The 17,287-nt window shown below is 43.5% G+C and overlaps 1 protein-coding gene across 16 annotated transcripts in view; it reads right to left on the bottom strand.

Annotated features, from left to right (window-relative positions):
- The window catches only part of RBMS3 (RNA binding motif single stranded interacting protein 3), a 708,023-nt gene that overhangs the window by 425,501 nt on the left and 265,235 nt on the right, over window positions 1-17,287 (bottom strand). For 3 of the 16 annotated variants that reach the window (XM_040549122.1, XM_040549124.1, XM_040549125.1), the window contains exon 1: window positions 16,397-17,129. The exons of 11 other annotated variants lie outside the window; for them this stretch is intronic. In XM_040549122.1, coding sequence (XP_040405056.1) covers window positions 16,397-16,471 — 75 coding nt within the window. In that variant the 5' untranslated portion in view covers window positions 16,472-17,129. Of the gene's footprint in view, window positions 1-16,396; window positions 17,197-17,287 lie in introns of those variants that run through there. 2 more of the 16 variants (XM_040549123.1, XM_040549121.1) reach the window with 2 other exon arrangements.

The raw sequence follows: 17,287 nt of genomic DNA, 5'->3' as shown, positions 1-17,287 counted from the left end.
GAAATGCCTATGCCTGGAGCTCACAGCCATGTGAGATTGAAAAACAACAGTAAACAGAGGACTACAGGACTAGTTATCTTCTGAAATAACTCCAGGAGTCAATGCTACAACTTGAGTTTCTTCAAAAATTTCTTACTGTTCACATCCAAGAGAGACACCTACGCATATAAACTAAGTATAAACTAATCAAGGTATTTCTCTGACAGACTGGAAAGAAAGAAAACAATGATGTTATTTTTATTTCTCTTTGAAATTATTTAGGAAAAGCTAAGTACTTTATTTAAACAGACAGATTACATAGCTGGATAGATAGATTAGCCACACAAGATTAATACTGAAATAGTTCAGAATTGAATATCCAAGCCAGTTAGTAAATCTCCTCACTGTAATCTTGCTAGTTTTAAGAATTTATTCCTATCTATTAATTTAAACATTTACTTGAATCATTTTAAAAGATAAAATACTGCATCTAACAGTTCTCATGAGCTGATACAGAACTGGTATCCATCACCTGTAAAAATGTAAATACAATTTGAACGCTCTTCAAACAATCTAGATAACACTGAACAAAAAAGAAAACCTCTGTATCATCAGATATTTGATAGCTTGTCCCTTATCTGCTTGATGTGACATTTAGGAAAACACATTTTAAGAAGTCGATGATGTATTTGAACTGTAACAATGGTGTTTCTTGTACCCTGGAACCTCAGTAAAATCATGGAATGAAAGACTTTTAATAACGTCCCCCGAAACAATAATTTAAAAGACTATTTTACAAATATAATGCAAAATTAAATAAAACTAGCACCCAACAAATTTTTTTTACTCCATAGGGAAAGATGTAGTACAGCCTGCAGAGTTCACGGGGGACTTCAAAATTGCTATCAATCTTTATATAGAAAGCATTCAGATACAGCAGTGATGGGCAGCAGTATAAAACCCTGAGAGAGAAAAATAGATAAAATGCCCGCAGGAACAAGTTTCTTTCCAGGAAAGCTTACTAAACCAAGGCTTAAATTGAAACAGTATTATTTTTCTATGTAGCGGCAGTTTTTCATCTCTTAACTCTCTATTGTTTGTAATACACTCACAAAATGAAATTTCTTTCCTAAAGGCCAAATTCTGCCAGTCCTCTACCTGCTGAATAATTCCTCGTTGCGTATGCAGCGCTGCTGCGGCTACTCACAGGGTACCGTCCTGCCACAAGCACACCAGGACAGGGCCCAAAGGGAGCAAGTACACCCTCCCAGTTATCAGTCTCCCAACACTGGCACCCTGTTTGGCCCAATAAATCACTTCTACTACCAACAGTGAAAAGTAATAGTAATACACCTAAACAAATCATGCACTGTTTTTTCCTCCCAAAAAGGAAAGACATCTGCTTTGGATATTCCCCATCATTAATGTTGTAAGCAAGCAAAAGATAGAGCGGCACTCAGCAGCAAAACAAAAACTCAGAATTTCAAAGCACATGTAATTAAAAATAGTGAAAGATCATCAGTTGAATGTAAACCACAAATACCTCAGCCTCTACCTCAAGAACTGAAGCCTACAGAATAAAGAAGCACTAGCACACGCACTCACTAGCTCTGTTCAAAAGAGCTGACTCCCTTTGCTTCCTCTCCAAAAGATGTTTACACTATTGAGATACAGCTAAAGGCTTAGAGGTAAAAAGGGAAAGCCTGATCCATCACATTAAGCAGGGGACAACTGGGTGGCTGGGTGAAGAGCTGCAAAAGATTAGAGTGATGCAAGGTGCGAGGGGACACACCTCCAGGCTTCTGGAATGGGGCACCCTCTTGCATTTCCAGGCTGCCCTCTCTGAGGCTTTCCAGCCAAGACAGGACACCTCCTGCCTTTCTGGCTCTGCAGACACTTCCTACCCCACCAATCACACTGCCACGACTAGAGGTCTGGAAATAACTCCAGAGAGGTAGAAATTGTACCTCCCGTGGCCATTAGAAATGGAGAAGAGCTGAAACAGTGCTCGCTGCTTTCCCTTCAACTTCCCAGCCCTATCTTAATGGCAGGGGAAGCAAAAGGATGCGTAGAAAAAATGAGTGGGCATCAGCTATTTGGCAACACCGTGCTCACTTCTTCCTGCATAGGCAAAATCAGCAGTCTAAGACATTGCATGCATTGGGAGCCCTGGTGAGGCTGGCTGATACATCACAAGCTTTTTAGAAGATACAGACAAATAAAAAAATGCAGAAGGCACTGACTTTTGAACCTTTTAGATATATCTGGGTTAGGTTTACAAATTTCTCCTTTTAATCTAGAATGACATCTCCAAAAAGATAAACAAAAAAAAAAGGCCAGACATATGAACAAATATTGAAAATTTAGATCCTTTTAAATTAATACACCTCTAGAAATACTAAATTCCTGCCACTTAAACTGTGAGGATTGGTACCAGACCAAAGAAGTATTTTTAAAAATGCATGTTTCAAAAATAAATTCCACTTAACTACTAGAGAAGCTTCTGTCACATCTTCCCTCATCTAAGGAAATAATCATATATTTTCTGGCAGCCCTAGCATCCCAAATACTACAAGATTTTTAGAAGTGAAAAAGCTGTATGGGAAGAAATGATGTCCATCCCTGTTATTTTATCTAAGTTGCTAAAGACAAACAATAAAGATAATTAAATCACTAACATTATCCTGGTAACAGTATGAAGTGTTACCTGTAAGAGACAGAGGTATTTGCTTTTGGAAATACATTATCTCAGTGCTATTTCCCCTAAGAAAAATACAGTAAAAGTGAGAGAAGATTTCCCTGTCAGCTTGTAACTGCTATTTTAAAAAATAAAAATAAAAAAAGTAACATTCAAGCCCTAAGGAGCTCCTGGTCTTTAAAACTGCAAAGTACATACAGTTCTAGCTGAAGCTAATAGGAGCTGCAGGTGACCAGCACTTCTGACTCAGAGGCCCCAAGCCACTGTACGGAGCACTGTCCCTTTGAAATTTCAGGCTAACATTTATCAGCAGCCAATTTGCCGAAGCGCAAGACACATGCATCCCTTTCCCCCACAGCATTTACTTTTTAAAAGCACCAAAGAGTGGTGGGAGACACAGCTCCCCTGCAACATCGCAGCTCCAGCGAAACGGGAGGTGAGCATGAGAAGACAGCTGCTGTGAGCCTGACCGAACGCAAGCCCCCAGCCATCGTACATCACGATATTTCCAGAGCTCTCGGCCGCTGGGAACAGGCTTGCTGTCTCACTGACCTCAGCTGCTTTGCTCTTTTGTCCAGCTCCATTTTGTCCCCTGTGAAGCCAGCCAGCAAGAGAGGCAGAGGCTGTATTTTTGAAATGCTAACATACCGACACCAGGACCTCCAGAGAACCACACTGCTGCTTCCCTCACCGTGCTGCCAACACCTGAAATCTGCCAGACAGCAAAGCATGGCAGGCCGGCCACCAAACAGCAGTAATGGAGGGATCAAAGCCCCGAGGAAGCCTGGGGAAGAAGCATAAAGGTAGTTTTGCACTAAAGGTGTGTGATCGCAACCCTAAGCATTAGGAAAGAAAATGAAAGAAGTAGCAGAGCATGACCTGGGAAGGCAGAGTGACTCATTCCCAAGGTAGCATACAGCAGGCAGGTAAACCCTAGGCACTGGTGACCATCTAACACTTCGTCCTGGCACTGCTCCGCACCACAGCCTCCTACCAGGCACTTTACTTCCCTCTGCTTCTGCTGCTACCTGCCTTTGCAAGCCTGGCTTATTTACATTGCTCATAAACTCCTGCAGGCAAAGACTAGCTCTTACCCTGGTTTTGTATGCAGCTCAGCACGGTACAACTGCACAGTCAGAGGTAGCCTGCAAACAATAAAACACCATCAAAAAATAAAGAGGGGAAGAGCACAACTGGCTTAGGAAACACCACCGAAATATCTTTTCTACAAAAAACATGTGATGGTCAAACGGCAGGACAAGCACCACGACATACACATAAGCACTAGCTGAAGGGCAAAAGGAAAACCAGAAGAGACCTCAAAAGGATGAGAAAACAAAACGGGGAAAAAACATCCATAAAAACGGAAATAGTGAAGAGGCAAATTTGCTAACAAAAAAAAAAAGGAATAAATCACAGAAGAAAAGCACGACTACTGCTGGCTTTCCTTTCATTCACTTCACACTAACTATACTCACACCTCATACCTCAGCCTCTTCAAGGTCTGTCCTTGTCACCTAAGCATCAGATTGCCTCTTTACCACTGAGACTGGTTAAAAAGTAGGCACGAACTTACCTGACAATCTCTTCTGAGAGCAAATGACAACAGGAAGGAGGAGGAAGGAAATAAAATTCACATCTCTCTACCCCAGAATAGCTGACTGGCACAGAACGGAAGTCACCCACCAAAGATTAAGAAGTAACAAACAACTAATAATTTATTCCCTTGCTAAAGAACAGGAGAGATGAAGCGTAAATACAGTCTACTTCACAGGCTGTTGTTGGAGCATGGCAGTCATACTTCATCCCTCAACACAGATTGTAAAATCACAATCTACATCTTTGTGGCCATTGGCACAGCTCCTTGTTCTGCTTTAAAAACACCAATAATCCACCCTTGTTTATAGTGTTTTCACATAATTATTTAAAAACAAAGCCCTTGGGACACAAGAAGTTACCAGCACCAAGAATATCATCCATTTCTCTCCCATCCACAACACACCTTTAAGTCAAACATGCCATATATATTTTTTTTTATTATTATTTTTTAAACACAACTACTTCCAACACACCAGTGAGGGAAGCACATATGACAGCGTTACAAGCCAAAATAGGGAGGGGGGAGGGAGTGTAATGACAACAAAAAATCTAAAATAAGTCCTGGCAAGCCCCACAAGGCTGGGCACAAGGAAACCAAAGCCAGTTGGCTCTGATGACTCTGCATCCATCAACTACTCTTTAGCTAACACCTATCAGTAAATAACTTCTTTGCCATTCCCTTGCTGTTTAACAGGGTGCCACAGATTGCAGTAGCTATCCTGAAGGACTGGAACCCAGACCAGTCCTTACAAGTTGTGACAACCGTTTCCAACATCCTGCCCATCGGCGTCTGCCAGGAGGCTCTGCAACACTGAGTCTTGGGGCTGTGCGTGGGCACCGTTTGAACGTTTTCCTCCGCTATGCAGCAGGATGAAGCAGTCCTTGGCATCCTTGTCCAGCTGTCTGCTACATTTTTAATGTCTTCTGGAAGAATCTGGGCCAAGCACGGCTTGAATCTCTGCAACGGTGCAGGCTGGGCCCTGATCTGCCCCTCATACAGTAGCCACACACCACCAATGTCCTCTTCACCCGGGCACCTTAGCAGGACGCCAGACAACCTTCCCCAGACTGAAACAGCAGGGAGCTCCTCTCCTCTCCCCCAGGAAGCAAGTCCCTTGGCACTGCCCCAATTTTCCTCCCACCTAGCAGGAGGGTGCAGGTGTGCTGGAGATCCAGCCCGCCTGTCGCGGCCACTCACTTCAGGTAAAGTGGTTTTGAAAAAGTGCTCTGTAATGCTCGATGCCCCATCTGGGAGTCGTATTGGGTCTGATTTCAAGTGTTTTGAGCACTCCATCTGTCGGAGCTGTGGGCACTCAGCACTTCTGGATAACCAGAGATTAACATGTCACTTCTGCAAATGTTTTTCCTCTGTTTTCCCAGCTTTGCCTCCACTATTACACCGCTCATGCACAGTATTTGCTCATAACACAGCAACAACATTCATCTCCTCTGGATTCTGCCTGAAAAGAGGGGATGTTGGATACTAAACAAGTCTACCCTAAAACTCTTGGTAATCTGGTATAGGCTCCTCGAAGTTGAGGCCATTATTTACATGCAGCCATTACGTGAGCAAATAAGGTGTTTAAGGCACCTCTCAGAACGGGCTGTGAAGATTAGTTAATGTTTATACAACTCCCTGAAAATTGAAATGACTGCTACACACTGAGTATTACCACCACCAGGGATCCATTTAAGTAAAAGCAGCACAGAGAGCAAAGGAAACAAAACTTATTTCTTCTGTCCAGCACAATTATTGCCAGACTTATGCATGCTAAAAACACCCAATAACCCATCTAACGCACTAAATTAATGTTTATGCTATTAAGTTTAGACAATCTTATGCTGAAAGCTTTTCAAACTACAGGAAATTACACGTTGCGCAGGGACAACTGTATACAATTACAGTGATTTTGTAAAATGGCAGAGATATAAAGCAGAAGCGGACTGGCCAGCGAAGCTGCTAAATCACACAGATAACAAGTGCGTCCTGGCGGGGCAGCAGCCTGGAGCTTTCTCCCAGATGTTTGAGGAGCCAGGAGCTATAGCAGCAATCCCAAAACTCAGGAAGACACCACACACCCCTACTGACGAGGCAGCAGCACGCAGGTAGGATCAGCGGATACCACTCCTGCTGCCACCCTGGAGCCACCGTGCATTGCCCAGACCCGTTATTAGCCCACCCTGAACCAGCAGCTGGCAAAAGCACCACTGGAAAGAGCACTTTTACTGGGGTTATTTGGATCAACCCCCGTGTATCTTCAGGAGGCAAAAGCCTCAAAGGGATACTAAGCGCACCAACACAAAATGCTGCAAGGAGAATGCTCTCCCAGGCAGAAAGCTCTCAGCTGCTTTGCTAAAGGCCATGGCAATATGTCTGCTTTATGCTCGTTTTCACAAAGGATTGTTTAACAGTACTTAGTGCAGCTCTACCTCGACACAGCAAACGCCGTCTTAAAACGGCCTAGGTGAAGCTTTCAGCTTACCAAGTCAGCCTGAATGCTTTGTCAAACATCTGAAGGACTGCAGCGCTTCCGACTTTTCTCTGATGTCTTTCAGGTACAGACTGGTATTAAAGTTAGTTTTCACGAATGCAAAACCAGGCAGAGACTCCTAAGTGCTACTGGTCCTATTCTTTACCTTACTCATTGTCTTGTTCACAGCTCAGCTCATCACCAGTCTCCCTCTCACTGAACAATTTCAGAAGTGTCATTTGCACATGAAACAAGTATATATTATACAGCTCAATTACACGTGGGAGATTATTGGTTTGTGTGTATCAGCTAAGCAGAACGTCAACAGCTGTGTAGACACATCTCAGCCGATACTAAAAGTAGTCTTGTCGGCAGTTTTGATCTTAAAGTAAACACACTGAAAAACTTAGCTCTAATTAGGCTTAAAGGCAGATATGATTTTCTGGAACGAACACGAAACGAATGCTGCCGATAACACTGTCTTTGCAGAATATCTTGTTTGCTGTTTTTTAACTAGACAGGGTTTTTGAGATAAAATATTCTGACTCACAAGTGATGCGTCCCTGCTGCTTATGTTGACAAAAACCTGAGCTTTGTATTTTAAGCAGCGTGTTATGCTTCATTAATATGAAATTATCGTCCTGAATCACAGACATATTAGCTGAGCTCCAAGTGACCTAATTCATTTTTAATATTTCATAGTTGGTTAAAAGCTGAAACAAGAGATCGCTAACACAGCTCTGACACCCTCACCATGAATCAGAAGATGTAGGGAAAAGGTCATGTGCTTACCAATTGGCACCCAACCAAATTCATCACTATAAAATGAGAGAACAGAATGAAGACTGCATTTCCCATTATGCTTCTCCCTTCGTAAGAGCATCCATCAACTTGCACGTTACCAACGAGCAGAATTTATTTATATGCGTGTCCCCAAATAAAAGGTCAGAGGTGCGAGAGAGATGAAATAAGGACCGCAGCCTTTGTCTAACCAAGAAGTAGTTCCTTCCCTTTAAAGCAAACTCGGCAGCAACAGCCTTTGAAGACCAAAAGGAGAAACAATTCCCAACCACATAAAGAAACTAACAAGTCCCTTATATGGCTAAGAATTGCAATGCCATTTTTTTTTCCACAGCCGGAAAAATTAGAACAAGAGGGAAAAATAGAGCAAACTTTAAAAAGGCAGTTCTCCGAGCACCAGGGAATTCACACAGGCACATCGTTCCAGCCTTAAGAACTGCCAGATACTTTCTTCTTGAAAGAGAAGGAGGACATTACACCAGGTGAGTCCCTGAAATCCGGATTTTAACTCTCCTGCTGTAACTATGGATACCCAGCTTTCAAACCCTTTTGTGATGTGGCAGAACACCAGGCTCCCTTGTCTGCTCCTCTTGTGAAACACCTCCATCTGAAGTCCCCTAATCTCCCTCTACCTGGCAGGTCACCGATGCACCACCTCAAGGTTTTTCCAGCTCCCTGCATCCAAAGCAGCCGCCCACCCTCTCCGCTCTTGCTCCCCTATCTTCGATCCACCTCTCCCCCTCCAGAAACCCTGAGTGAGAGGTTCCCAGCTTCTCACCCAGGAAGGCAACTCGATCGCATTGCGTTTTGTTTCAGATAACCAGAGCATTTCTCGCGAGCGAGGTCAGCGGGACGTGATGGCCTAGCCGGCCCCGCCGCCACTGTGGAAAGGTCGGGCTCCCGCGCAGCATCGGCATCAGCATTGAGACTGAACTTGGAACGGCCCAGCCCGGCCGGCCTCTAAATATAGCGAGGGGAGGAAGGGCTGTGAAAGGGCGTGGGGAAGGGAGCGGGCCCGAAGCCAGGCAAGCAGCCGGTGAAATACGGCAGCACCACGTTGGCCTGTCCCGCTCTTCTCTCCCGCACCCTGCGGTGAAGCGGAGCGTTTAAGCACGGCTCGAGGATTTAGCCTGTTAATGCGAACTCACAAAATAGGAACAAACTACTACTTGATTTATACGCTCTGTGTGTGTGTACAAATCTGTTCGACAACTTGTCTTCTTGGATAACTTCGAATCGCATAGGAGTGACATCACTTCCACTACATGACAGCCTATAAATCACCATCAACCACATGGCACCATCCATAAAAACATGTCAGGGAGACACCAACAAGGAACAAAATATCAGAGAGCTTTACGTCGTCAACATGCAGTCGTATGCGTCTTCTGGCTTCTACTATGATCTATATAGATCAGGTGGTTTATTTCATTCATTTGCATCTGAATGAAGTCAATACAATTAGCAGAGGAACCCCTACAGAAAATCTGTCCAAACAAAATCTGTCCAGACAATTTAATCTGCATAAATTTACCAGAAATTAAACCTTTTTTTAAAAAAAAGAAAAAAGATAAATTGCTATGTTTAATACTGAAATTGACTTGACAGAGAATACATTGGGAGGGACTTTATTCCCATCACTGTTACAAGAAAATGAGAGATACAAACAAGCAAGACAAGAAAAAAAATGGAAAAAGAGGTCCTTCCATCCAAAATCATGAAAAAAAAATCTCTCTCTCTCGACAGTGTCAGGCCTAAAAAAAAAAATCTCTCAGGTAATAAAAACTTGTAGGAGAAGAGATTAGCATTTGCTGTAAACCAACATAATCAAAAAGACAGTGTGGCTAAGGAATCCAACAGGAGCCTTCAATTTAGGACTACAGATACGGCAAGTAACCTTTGCTTCACTTCTCTATTTAGAAACTCTGTGTTGTCAGGAAAGACCTACAGAGAAAACTGTTTCAAGGAAGCTACACAGTATTTTTATCTTAATAGCTACACAAATAAAAGCAAAATCCCTGCTCTGTCCTTTACTTCTTGAGGATTAACCATGCTTACTCTCTCACAGAAATTGCTAATCTTCATTACAGGCACCAGGCTCTATGCGAGACATCTCATATGACTCAATTAGACTTTCACTACATATAAATCATATCTCAACTGTGGCAGAGAGAGACACAGACAGAAAGACAGAGAATAAGCAGGATACACACACACACACACAAAAAGGATGCTGTAAAAGTATAAATCAGAATAAAAGGCATTAAATAAGAGAGATAGCCTCAGAAAGCCCAAAATGCTGTTAAAACATCAGATGAGGTATGTCCTCACCCATTTGTACAATTTAGAATGTTTTTGACAGTTCCCATTTATATAAAAAAAACTAAAATAATAACGTACGTTGTTCATCTGTCCTGGTTTTGCCCTAGAGAACAGTATGTGCTTTGTGGGCCTGATTCTGCGTTACTGAAGACAACTGAAGCTCTTTCATTGATTTTTCAAGGGAAGCAGAACAGATCCCCGTTGCTATTATTTCTATTCAATAATATTATTGTTAATCAGCTACATAAAATATTGGTATGTCATTCCGCATGAGTACACGCAATTCTCAGGCTGAACTCTCAGCACAGTGAGAGTAGCTCTCCATGTAAAAATGTTTACTTCTAAACTTCCTTCCAACACTCAGCGTTGCCCATATGAGTGGGAAAGAAATTGTGAAACACCACTATGCAAACACTCACAACATACAATGTGACAATATTTGAGTAAATCACTGTTCTCAATCTCCCTTCTCTGCCCATCTGCAGTTTTTGGTATGGAACAACTATATCATAAAAGCTCTTATTCACACATGCTTTTGATATTACACTATTTAATCACATACAGCTGTAGCTGATGAGACTGTTACAAAACACAATTTTAATGCAGCACTGGAAGCAAGTTCTGGAGACACATCAACCATTTTTCTCTACATAAAATTCTAACATTAAAAGACTTCTCTTCAAGAAAAAAAAGAAACAAAATAATAAAAACAGCCCACTTTTTAAAAAAAAAAAAAAAAACTGCTTCTCTTCCTGGACACTCCGGAATGGGCTTGTTTGCAAGTGAACTCAAAGTCCCTGCCCAGAGTATAGATAGTGACAAACCCACTTCCCCCACACCAGAAAGAATAATAATTAAAAAACCCTGCTTGAAATTATATGGAGAGAGAATGCTATCCAGGCTACTTACAGCAGGACCTGAAATGAACTCAGGCGTCCTGCTTGGAACAAGTCTTTTCTTATCTATTTTTTAATTCATGGAAATTTAAGAACTAACACTCCAATCATTTTTACAAAGATACTTGCATTAAAGTACAAATATACCATCGTGATAACTTTGAAAGCCCACAATACATTGAATTACTGATTTGGTTTTCAAAAGGTTGCCTTGTATCAGCGATTACAATTTATAACTATTAACACACAGCGTTTGCCACAGTAACACCTCGGTAGCCTAATCTGCCAAATGCTTGCAACTTCCATCTTTCCTTAAGGAATTAATATATATGCTTGCAAAATAAGTCCCCAGGGCATACAGTAAAATATGAATGTTCAAAAGACTAAAAATTTGTTCTTTTCTTTCCTGCCTTTTTTTTTTTTTTTTTTTTTTAATTTCAGCAAACTTACATTGAGACAACACATGAAAGGGAAATCAACTAAGCAATTCAACGTTATTTCAATATATATCATGGTGTCCCTTACAGCAACAAGCGTGTATTTATTCAGGCACATCAGGATAGATGGCAAACAGTAATGGAAAATGAACAAGTTTATATATTTCTGCGTTTTTCAGAGGACTATCACTTTTACCTTCCTTACTGTTTAAAGCAACTGGCAAAAATACTATAGGTAGATATTAATGTTACTGCCAAAATTACCACCAGACTCACATGTTTTTAAATGGCATTTAAACAAATTCGTGCAACTTTAAGGCAGCTCTCTGAGGCATTTAAAACACGCCGCCATGTACTGAATCAAACGAGGGCTCAGCGCGAACAAACTTCATTCCTAGAAATGCACTTCTCTATTTGCAAGTGTTTGCCTTCACTTTGGCACTATCACATGGGCTCCAGCTAGACTTTTGAGCTCTGGCGGCAGTCCAAGCTGCAGATGGTTGGAAATGCAGCCTGAAATCAGTGTGTGGTTGATGAATTACTCCTTACACCTGACCCCGGCTTCACACCAGGCACCAGGCACAGTCTGAGCACCACCAGCCAGAGAAGCCCTGTCAGGCATCTCCGTAGCTGGAACGCTTTCTTCGAGGCCTTCTGCAGGGCCAGATGGCCAAAAGCAGGGAATGCAGTAAACTCGCTAAACAGAAACGTGAGTGACAAAAGAGCACGGGGTGGGTAGGTACAAGGTGAAGAGAGGCGAGAGCTCCACGCCGATTCCAAAAATACGCTTTCTAAAAGCGGCTGGTGGCACGAGAAGGGAGGCGTGCAGCTGAAAGAGGTCCCTGATTCCTTCCTGCCAGAGAATGCCCTAAAAAAGGAAAAGAGGAAGCGAAACAAAACAAAGGGCTTCATCCAAACACACACACCCAATCACGCACCCATAGAGAGACTTTTTGCAGTTTAAACACTTCTGGGTACACCTGTTTGAGTTTCCCAGTTGTTGTCTTCTCAGGTGGGGCAAGTATCTGTCTCCTCACAGCCACACTCATTAAGCTCCTCTTGCCTGGGGGCTGGTCCACATGCTTCTCACATCCGCAGAGACAGGATTTTACTCACGTAGGCATTGGGAAATCACACTTCTGGCTTTTGCATGTATTCACATGTGCATCGGGCACAGAGAGATTAAGGCGCATTGCTGGTACAGTCAGTGCTGCCTCCCTGCTTGGGGTATTTCGGCCTCCTCGCTGGGGAGCAAGGTCAGCACCCCGAGAGTCAAACCACGACTAACAGATAGGAAACATCCAGAGAATGCATGAAAGCAAACCGCAGGGAAATAGCTGCTAAACTGCCTTATTTTTACCCCAAATGCAGGTACAGAGATCACAAAACAAAATTCCTGTCTGCAGGTCACTGTGACACCTTCTCCTTCCCACCGAAACGATTCAGGTTTTTTCTGCATACTGCTACTGAGCAAACTTACCCCATCTCTAGGTCTAATCGTAAGCTGCAGGGAACAGAGATAAAGCAGAGCGTCTACTAAATTAAAGAGACTCTTTCAAATACATTCAGATAGTTTAGGTTAAATCTTTTTTCTTTTCAAATCATTAAATGGAATTTAATGGTGCTCAGTTTTGTTTTTCCATTGTGCAAAAGGGGAAACAGAAAAGAATTTGCTTTGGCAAGCAAGAAACCGAAGAAATAAATGCAGACCTCAATGTGAAATTCGGTCTCATTATCATTTTATACATGACAATATACTGCTGTAAACCAGTTGCTTGAGTAGTTACGCCATCAGCAAGGAGAAAAGGAAATTTATTTAACAGCTCAAAACAAAAAACTGCTGTAGCTTCTCATCAGATAGATCTGAACCTATCTCCTCACAATATTCTTCGTGGCAAGAGCATAAGACTACCCTTGATTCACAAGAGTAACAAAAAATGTTTGTTTTGAAGTAAACTCCTAGCACTCTGAGAATGAGACTCTGCTCCCAGGATCTGCCTAGAGAAGTTCAAACACTTCACTTCCAAATTGCAGTTGTCAGCGTCATGCCAAAACAAGAAAAATAAGGTTGTGTCTTTCCTCAAGCTCAATGCTTGTCCTTAAGAGACATATTGAATTCCTTGCAATTGTCTCTTAAAAACTGACTGACCTTCCCCCCCGATTATTCTCAGTTTTGGATGACATTGGGTTTATCTAAACCTGCAATTAAAGTTTTAGCTTCAGTGGGGGCATCTGATAATTAAGGAGCACAAGTAAATTGAATAATAAGAGTGCGTGCTTCATATTGCACAAAAGGCCACAAAACACTTTAAAAACTTAAATCAATCAGCCAAACATATGGAATCCATTTTTTCCTATTTATAATCCTATTACCCATATAGCTATTCATTTACACCATTTCTGCGTAACTACGTGCTAGCTATGTTAGAAGATCCGAACTCAGATTGGAGACTTAGCTCTTACGCAGTTTCGTGCTCCCCCAGAGAAGGACGTGATGAACAGTGAGGCAGTGCTTCTCTGAGAACAACCGAGACAACTTTGTGAGACAAGCAAAGCAAAAAGCAGCACTTCACCCAGACGCGGTGGGGTACACACATTTCAAAACTTCGCCCATTTAACATGCTGCCACTCGGCGTTTCACAAGCTGTGGACAAATGCCATAAGAAAGCCTAGAATTTCTTTCTTAATTACAAATGAATGCAACCCCCCCACCACCACCCTCAGCGTGCATGTCTATGAACATAAGAACACATTCTTTCCTAAGAGCTGAATCCTACAGCATTCTGTACAAAGGACAGTTTTGAGAAATTAGAAAAAAAAAAAGATGAAGTTCACAGTACAGTTGGAGTCATGCAGGGGTTTATTAACATGAGTTGCTCCAACAGGCATGATAAAAGATACAGCTCTCCACCACAATGTTATTTGATTACCCGAATATTAGCTTTAGACATACAATGGATCTAACTGCTTTAAAATGTCCCAGAAGCTGATGGCTAGCTTTAAGGTAACAAAATCCAGATGCTGCCTGTCTGCACTACTCTAAACTCTTAAAGTCTATAGAAGTGAAAAAACTCATATGCATGTCTCTCTATATGTATGAGTGTATGTGTTTATTATTTAGGTTTTATCAATGCACTTAACTGTGGACCGAGGGAGAAAAGAAAAATTAACATCATATAAACTGTAGCACCAATTTGCAATGTTACCTGTCCTTGCAGCAATAGCGCATGTGTGCGCAGACAGGCGCACATGACTTTTCACCGGGTTGGTAATTTTATATACCAGCTATAAAAGCGCGTTTGATTTAGCTTTTCCGTACCATGGCTTTTTTTTAACCTAATGCTTTAAAAAATATCGTTACTATTTTAAGCTCAAATGCAAGGTTAATTTCCTTAAAAAGTTTATTTATGAAGTTTTTAAAAAAAAAAAAAGGAAAAAGTAGAAAAAAGAAAAAGACTGGCAGAACGTAAGCTACGTGAGTAAAAGGCATGGAATGTCCAATATTTCTCCTCCAATACTCGAGGCTATTGTTCTTTCAAAAAAACACCATCAATTGTTTCATGTCCTTGGCTTGCCAGGTTTTGAGGAATAGCATCAGTCTGCGTCCCCCAATCCCCCAAACAGTTAAAGCTATAGGCAATATTGCAGTCAGGGTTAGTGACGGGCTGCTGCTGCAACAGCAACAATACACACTAAATGGTCACAAAGGTAAAACGCAATTTGGATCGACCTTGAAAGGAAGAAAAAAAAAGCAATAAAAATCCCTACAAAAATATAAAATTAAAAAACTCTTAAATTTTATACAAAAAGCCTGAACAATAGACTGAAAGAAAGAGCACAGCGAACAAATGAGAGGTAACCCTGTTAGGAATTACAAGGCTATAATCACATTGAGTGGTTCTGGTGTCGTCGCAACTCACCCCAGCCTGATTCTCAGTTTTGACAATTAGTTAAATTTATATCATGCAGCAGTCTGGCTATAAACGTTAACAGGAAAGTAATTTTATTAACGGGGAAATATAACTTAGCCTTTCAGAGCTGCGACCAGACCAACGTGTTTCAAACCAAAAGTCTGCACGAGCCAGCCTCCCCAGGGCACCCCACACGCGCAGACACACACGTCAAACATCCCATGTGTTAAATTCGCCACAGAAGCACAACGTGTGTCCGCGTACGCAGGAGTACATGCATGCGTGTGCACCCCGGCTATATTTTTTTTCCCACAAAAGGATGCTACTTTGTTGACAAACTGTTAATCTGTGGCTGTGAGGTTACACTCCAGAGCAGGATTTTTTATTTTTTTCTATACAGTGTCCTAACAGGGTTTGCAAACTTTCATTTTAGGGTTTTCTTTTGTTACTGTCCCTTAGTTACAGAGGAAATCTTTTCAGAGAGCAGACTATTATACAATGGCACTAGAAAAATAAAGCTTTAATTAACCAACTCGTGGCCAGGTAGCATCGACTTCGCTCAGCCCCTGAGGAAGAAGAAGATACAGGCCTGCTTTCCAGTCTCCCAGCATTTTAAAAATTACAGAGAAAAGAAAGAAGGAAAAGAAAGAGCCCATGCTTGGATACACTCTCCAAAAGTAGCTACCCTCTATTTCTAGACCTTTTAAATGCAACAGAGTAGAGCCACATCATCCTCAATGTGTAATGAAACATTAAAAGCAGTGCAATCCACTGACACAAACTCCACCAGATTTACAGCCGGTTCGCTCCTCATCCTCCCCAGCCCTTCGCAGCATCTCCTGCTCAGCTGATTAAAAGTTTGAGTTTCCACAGACGTCTTTTCTAAGGGCAAAACGCTTTTAAGCCCCCGAGTGAACAGGAGGGATCGCTGCAAGAGCCATCGAGCCAGCGTTTCGTGCCTGATGCTGTCCAGAGCAACCCTCACCCTATGCCATAATAAACACGCTACCTGCCCGGCGTTACGATAGCGCTCACCAGAGCGGTCTCCCAGAACAATAAAAGGAATTGGCCGACGCCAGCAGCCCTCGAAACAAATTCAGTCGAATAAATAAAATTAAAGCACGGACAGTAACCTTCCTGCCTCTCTCCTGCCTGCTTGGCTCTGCGTGACACCCAAGCCCAGGAAGTGAGGGAAAGCCAGCAAAACCAGCCAGCAGCCCCTGCCATTTGCACCGCTCGCTCCCCATCGCTCGCCGAGTGCCCGGCGGGACCCGCGCCCTACCTTGGTTTGGAGATAGTGGGGGTAGTAGTAGGTGTACTGGGGGTACATTGGCTGCTGGTCCAGGCGTTTGCCCATGTAGCTGGAGTCCTTCTGGCTGGTGCAAGGAACTCGTTGGCAGGGTGTAGTGCCCCAGGGCCTTTCCTTCCCTCTCACGCCGCTATTCCTGACAGCGCGGGCGACGGAGGAGGAGGCTGCCGAGACTTCCTCGCCGTCTACCGCGCGCTACTTCCAGCGCAGCCAAAAACGCACAGGCGCGCACATCGAGGGCTGGGTGGCTGGCTGCGAGGGTGGGAGGAGGTGGGTGGCAGCCCCCTGCCCGGCTGCCCCCCCGCTGGCAGCGGCAGCAGCGTGCCTCCGGCGGTGCCCGCTGCCCGGCCGGGGAGCGTCCTGCGAGCGGAGCCGGGGAGGCAGCGCAACTCCAGCCCGCTGCTTGCTTGCTTGCTTGCTGGCTTCCTTGCTTGCTTGCTTGCTCGCTCTTCTTCTCCTCCTCCTCCTCTTCGCTCGCTCTCCTCGTCCTCTCCCCGGCTCGCCCCGCTCGCGAGCCCTCCCCTCTCGCTCCCCACCCACCCCCCTTCAAAAAAAAAAAAAAAAAAAAAAAAGGAAAAAAAATAAAGGGGAAAAAAATTTAAAAAAAAATAAAAAGAAAAAAGAAAAAAAAAAGGGGGGGGGAAGGGAGGGAGGGAAGAGCCTTCCCCAGCCTAGTTGCCGCTGCCTCCCTCACGGAGTGACATGGTGCTCGGGGCTCGTCCTGTCTTTCATTCAAACCCCCTCCGCGCCGCGCCGCCGGTGGGAGGGACCTCGGCGCGCCGCTCCCCCGGGAGGCCGGCGCAGGCCCCGCGGCCGCCCCCGCGCCCCCGCCCGCCGCCGCCGCCGCCCCCGGTCCGGCCCGGC

The sequence above is a fragment of the Cygnus olor genome, chromosome 2 (assembly GCF_009769625.2).
Source record: "Cygnus olor isolate bCygOlo1 chromosome 2, bCygOlo1.pri.v2, whole genome shotgun sequence".
In the NCBI taxonomy this organism is placed as follows: domain Eukaryota; kingdom Metazoa; phylum Chordata; class Aves; order Anseriformes; family Anatidae; genus Cygnus; species Cygnus olor.
The sequence above is the reverse complement of the archived record's forward strand: the minus strand, read 5'-3'. Positions and strand labels throughout refer to the sequence as shown.